General features: G+C 40.1%; 1 protein-coding gene across 1 annotated transcript in view; it reads left to right on the top strand.

The window, feature by feature from the left end:
• Window positions 1-469: 469 nt before the first annotated feature.
• The window catches only part of LOC103780805 (low-density lipoprotein receptor-related protein 2-like), a gene marked incomplete at its 5' end in the record, with an annotated part of 43,853 nt that continues 37,931 nt past the window's right edge, over window positions 470-6,391 (top strand). Inside the window, one exon of the mRNA XM_008948497.1 lies at window positions 470-667. Coding sequence (XP_008946745.1) covers window positions 470-667 — 198 coding nt within the window. The remainder of the gene's footprint in view (window positions 668-6,391) is intronic.

Raw genomic sequence — 6,391 nt, 5'->3', positions numbered from 1 at the left:
GTATTTATGTGAGGAATAATATTGCTAATAATATATGGAAGTTCTAAGTTTCATCCCCTGCATTGATAAGCAGATGTGATGTTTTTAAAAGTTGTCAAAAATACTTTTCTTGTTTGGAGCATGCCTTTGGGACACTAAAACCAGGGACGCATTTCACTTGCAATCTGAAATTCCCTTTATCTACTCAAAATACGCCACGTTGTACCAGTGGACTCTGACATACAAAGTCTGCAAAGTGGAGGGACTTGGAAGCATCTTTGCCTGTCCTGCAAAGTGTGGAAGGAGGGGCAAAGGCAGCCAGGGGGGGGCAAGGCCAGCCTGTGGCTGCAGGGCCTGGAGCAGTGCCTGATTCCCTCATGCTAGTTCCGGGGCCGCCGGGTATAAAGAGCTTTATGCAATGTCTGGAGGGTGGGAGTTTATAGAAAACGTGATGTCTCAACAGGCGAACACGCCTTTCTTCTGCAACTAGCGGGATAAGAAAAAGACACCAGGCTCCTTGTGCTGCTGCTGTGCAGATCAGCACCCCGGAGCCGAGGAGCCAGCTTCTGAGGGAGCTGGAGCATCCCAGCCCGGATGGGACCAAACCATCGGATGGATGGAAAAGCAGCAACTGTTTGCAAACTGCTGATATTATTCACTGCATGCATAATGCAGGGCAGTTGCCAAGGTAAGCCTATGCTCCAGCCTCTCTGGAATGGGACTTGCACCGCAAGCACAGTTCCTGGGAACTTCTGTGAGAAAATGACCAAAATGTCTGAAAGGGTTAACGGGAGTTCTTTCTCATAGCTAAGACAGACAGTTGGTTCTTTCCAAGAATCATTTGATGGAGTCGATTCCTATTGTGGAAAAGGAAGTAGTGCCTTAAAAAAACCCACAGCAAACACCACTGGCTCTTTAGCTTAATTTCATCTTGTTTTTAAATTATCCCAGGATATTATTTTGTGATTGTTTTTCTGGTTGTACAGGACAGCAAAACAGATGTTGCTAAATTTGGAGGGACAGCTGAGACTTTGCAACTCTGTGTCAAAACTCAGTTTTATAGAGATGGAAGTGGGCAGCTTTTCCTGTAGCATGTACTGCTTACTCGCTGTACATAAGGTTAAAAAAAAAAATCACTCCAGAATTTTTGCATTTTTCCTTTGCAATCTCTGTGCCCTTCTGGTTACTGAAGTGTAGATGTTTTTGCACAGTAGAGTTCACCTGCATTCCAAGAGCAGGTTTGGTGACCCTTGGATTTGTACCTAGAGTTGGTTTTGATGAGAAGTGCTCTGGCTGCGGCACTCGCACGGAGACAGGTTGTGCCGGGGTGTGCGGGGGTGTGTGTGTTATGCATGGACAGGCTTGCGTACATGGCGTGTATGCAGTCTTTTACAGAAAGCTATAAGAAAGAAACAGATGCTTAGTCTGGAGCACAATAAGCTCCCCTCAGTCAGTCTCAGACACAGATTTGAAGTTGAGAGAGGGAGAACTTTTTCTCTGGGCTTTGCTGTTGCTAGGCGACATCTGGGAGCATGTGACAGGCGCAGAGCAGGCTCAGTGCCGCTCCTCTGGTACTAATCTGGCTGCTTGGGATGGAGCAGCCATGTCTCCAGTCCTCTCCCCAGCTTGTGACTGAAGCCCGTCTCTTCCTGTCTCCCCCTCTTCGTGCTGTTTAATTGCCCTGCAATGAAAATGAAGCCTGTCTTGTTGGAACAAGAGTGGCTGAAGAGCATTTTCTTGCCCTCATGTGCTGACCCAGCAGACCTGCTGGTTGTGTGTGTCTGTGTATTACGTGTGCGTTCAAATTGTTAATCTCCTTTCTTTGCTCAACTCTTAGTTTAAGCTCCTTAGACAGAATCAAGTAAGTAATTATACAGCAACTGCTGCTAGCAGCTCCTGCTTAAGAGCAGGGAAATAGAAGACAGCTAATGTGCAGGCGCAGACCTGCAAAAGCTCTAGCCAAGGAGGTCACACTGGGCAGAGTTAATCCTGTGCACTGTTATTTTATATTGGATAGAAAGGAAGTGCTCATCTAAAAGTTTATTTCTTTGCTCTATAGATACTTTTAGCTGATCAGGATGTGCCTGGTAAATGGCATGACAGGATAAGCAGAGGGAAGCTTTGAACTAACATCCATAGGCCCCAGAAATATAGAAGGTTGTTACTTTCATGGTGTCCTGTCCCGTGCCCCCATCTCCCCCCTCCTCAGAGTAGAATAACAGCAAATGAAACAGTATAGTTTTAGTAACTGGTAACCAATACCAGTAAAAATTCTGGAAAGTGATCTTGGACACACTGTGATGATTATTATGAAATATTTGTTATCCCTAATTTCCATCTCCTTGAGTGTTGAGATCATGTAAGACTCTAATTTAAAAAAAAAAAAAAAAGAATAATGAGAGCAGTTCCAAGGCTCAGAAGGAAAAAGTTGAAAATCGTATTATCTTGCCTAATCCTCACTATCTTCAAAGGTACTCTGTGTTTTTTTTCCCAGCATAAGCTGGATGTTTCTAGAAGTAGCTCCACCTGAGCATTTGCTCAGGTTATAGTACCATGAGTCTTTCTTGATTTATCCAATTTTGGATTTACTGGAATTAAATTTATAACTTGCACTTATAAACTTAAAAAAAATACTGCCTCTTGTAACTGCCAGTAGTACAGGGCCTGTTTCTGCAGCCTTTACTCTAGAAACCTTGTTGCCTGTGGGGTAGCTGTTACTAGAAAAAATTGCAACTGGAGTCTAAAAAAACTACTTAAGTGAAGGTAGTGTCAGGAAGGAGCATCACAGGACTAATGTTTGTTTTGAGGAATCTCAAAGTGATCTCAATGCTTACAGCCTAAACTAGAGACACTGGATGTTGTACCCTCAGCAGTTTTGCAGAGGGCAAATGAGATCACCAGGACAACTTTGCATTTGAACAATGAGGTCTTTAATGTTACTGCAAAACATAGCAGATCTACGTAGTCATGCCGTATTCCATGTAGTGTCTGTTATCAGGCTCACCTTATCTAACATGGAAGGCCTGGTCTACTTTTTTTAATGAGGATTTAGTACCTGACAGTGTTTGAATTTTTTGTGTTGTTTATGGTTCAGCACCAGAGGAACTATTAATTTAGTTTCTTTGTAAAATCTTTAATATATGTAAAATATATAAATCATTCACAGAACCCTGCTTTTTTAATAAAAACCTCCTTCTTTCTAGACTCAAAATATTAAGAATGTTTTTCATAAATCTACTACAGTCAGTATTTCTTTAACATGTATTTCAGATAATTGAGATTTCCTTTGTTGCTTTTTGGTGTCCCTTAGGTCCTGATGACCTGCATTCAACAGAGATGATGTAAATCTTCCAGAAAATAAATTAGTATTAAAATAATATGTATTATTTAATAATAATTTTTTTCAACAATTCTGTGAAATTTGTACAAGATACAAAATAATGGTATAGAATCAAATACGGAATTAAGAAACAAGAGACCTTTAAGATCATCAAGTCCAGCCATTAACCCAGAACTGCAAGGTCACCATTAAACCATGTCCCTGGATAATGTCCCACTATCATCTTTTTTTCAGATTTGCATGTACTTACACAGAAATTCTGGCCTTGCTACGGTTTGTTGCAAAGTACCAAATTGCTATGTAAAGGTCAGGATTTCACTGTATTGTGAAATAATTTACAGTGTTTAAATTGCTGTTTGACCTGTCTTTCTAGTGGATACTTCTGAGGATCTTTTTATTTACCTAGCTTACTTCATGTATAGAATCAAAGATGACAGATTCAGATTGCTGTGAATTTTTTTGCTCGAAAGCAATGGTTGCTTTACTAGGCTATATGCTTTCTTTGCTGATAATCATAATATTTGTGTAAACTTTCAAATTCTGGGAAATGCACCTGGAAACTTGAGCAGTTCCATTAATGGTCTTTCCCTCTACATATATGCTAACTTTTAAAAAATTTTTGGATTCTGTATTGAGTTAAGAAGCCAGAAGATCACAGTTATGTTGAATTCTAATATTTACTTTTTGCTCCTCTTTTCAATAACTTATAAATTTACTGACTTTTTTTTTAGGTTTTCAGAAGACTTAATTTAACATATGTTGGGTGTTTCTGGGGGGGGATTTTTTTTAAATGAAAGCCAATTATCTGTTCTGTAGGCATCTTGGCAAAATGTGATTTGTGCAGAAAATTTGCTGTAATGCAGAAGTTAGGATATAAATAAAATCTGATGCACTAAATCTCTGAAAAAAATCATCAGTTTAAACATGTCCCAGGTCAATATGACTAAAATTTGTTACCACTATAAGGATTCTATTAGTCTGAGAATGAAGGCTATTAGTCTAAGCATGAATCTATATGATGTGATGACATATCTGAGATATCACAGATATGAATATTTGCATGAAGTGAGGTCAGTAATGAATATGAATCACAAGACCAAGTAGAGAAGAGCTACAGCAGCTCTTTCAGAATGCCAAGGAGAAGCATGCTTTTCCATCATGCACTGCGATAGTTCAGTCTCAATTAATAATTCAGTGGTTTTTAGACACTGCCTTCACTCAAATCTATTTAATCTGTCTGTAGGATGATGTATAGGACGTTGCTGTAGGCAACAGGCCCAAGTCAGTATTCATACTCCCTTGTACAGCATGGTGCAGGTTTAAATGACAGAGAAGTCTGTCTCTAAGATTATGCCCCTGCCAAGACCTAGTGTTTGAAGAACTTGAGTAAAACTTTCCTTGGGGACAGAGTATTTAGGAGTAATGAGAAAGGACGACAAAGAAAATTAATATACCAATGCAATCCTGACATACAATTTAATAGGTATTGTGCATGAGCTATGGGCTGCAGTGTTTGTAATCCTGCAGTAGTGTAATTTTCTTGGTTTCTCTTGGAGATGTACTCTCACAAGATCACGGGCAAAAATCCCACTAATGGACCATCTGCCTGGCTCTGAACTGGTTTATTTCCTGAGGTCTAACAACCTATCAGTGAAACAAATTATAATCTTCTCACATTTTAATTAATGAGTGGTATTTCTGTGCACTGACAGATTTTTTTTTTTTTTAATGAATAGCCTTCTTATAGTACATATCTTGAATTTTCTTAATAATTTACTGTTTTTCTGTATTCTGTTCAGCAAAGCATATCAGGAATTTGCAAAGTAAACAGCTAAAGTGAAGAATGGGAGAAACCTCAGAATTTTAGTTAAAAATTGTAAGAAGTAATTGGATGACAACCGGTTAGATTTAGGTTCTATGCCAAATGCTAAGATTACAGTAAATAATTAAGCTACAGAAGCCAAGACGAATAAGACAAAGCGTTTAAGGAGATTTCAAGTAAGATAAGTGTGTGATGTGTATGATGCTTCAATTTCCCTGTAAGACAACCCAAAACCTTCTTTCATATATTAGGCTGATTGGAAATTTGAGCAATGAAATCCTATTTTAATCCAGATTTACTTTCCATGTGTTTTGCAAGAAATGAGCAAAGATTCATTTTGGGGAGAGGTAGAATGCAATTTCATTAAAGCCTTTTAATTCTTTTCCTTTTGGGCTTCCTTGATTCACATGAAATCAATGACACTGTTTGGAGCCTTTCCCCCTCCAAATGTCTTCTTGCACTGTTAGATTATTGCCAGATCAAAGACTAATGACGCTTTTTTTAACTTCTCATTATTTAGCACTGAACCTGGAGGTTCTTCTGTGAAGATTTTTTCTTTTTTAATCTGAATAGTCAGGTCCAGTCCTGTTCAACATCTTCATTAACAACCTGGATGATGGTATAGAGGTATAGAGTGTCTTCTCAGCAAATTTGCTGATGACACGAAGCTGGGAGGTTTGGCTGATACAGCTGAAGGCTGTGTGGCCATTCAGTGAGATTTGGACAGACTGGAGAGCTGGGCAAAGAGGAACCAAATGAGGTTCAACAAGAGTAAGTGCAGAGTCCTGCACCTGGGCAGGAGTAAAAAGGAAGTGATCTGCTAGAGGGCAGCTCTATGGAGAGAGACCTTGGAGTCCTGGTGGACAACAAGTTGTCCATGGGACAGCTGTGTGCCCTTGTGGCCAGGAAGGTCAATGGTATCCTGGGATGCATTAAGAAAAGTGTATGCAGCAGAACAAGGGAGGTCCTGCTCCCCCTCTACTCTGCCCTCGTGAGACTTCACCTGGAGTATTGGTGCTTTTCTGGGCTCCCCATTTCAAGAGGGACAGAGATCTACTCGAGAGAGTCCAGAGAAGAGCTTCGAGGATGATTTGGGGACTGGAATGCCTACCTTATGAGGAGAGGCTGAGAGACCTGGGGCTTTTTAGCCTGGAGAAGAGAAGACTTAGGGGGGATCTAATTCATGTGTATAAATATATGAGGGCTGGGTATCAGGAAGGAAGGGGCAACCTCTTCTCACTTATGCCCTG

The sequence above is a fragment of the Merops nubicus genome, unplaced genomic scaffold (assembly GCF_000691845.1).
Source record: "Merops nubicus isolate BGI_N331 unplaced genomic scaffold, ASM69184v1 scaffold1301, whole genome shotgun sequence".
NCBI lineage: Eukaryota > Metazoa > Chordata > Aves > Coraciiformes > Meropidae > Merops > Merops nubicus.
The sequence above is the reverse complement of the archived record's forward strand: the minus strand, read 5'-3'. Positions and strand labels throughout refer to the sequence as shown.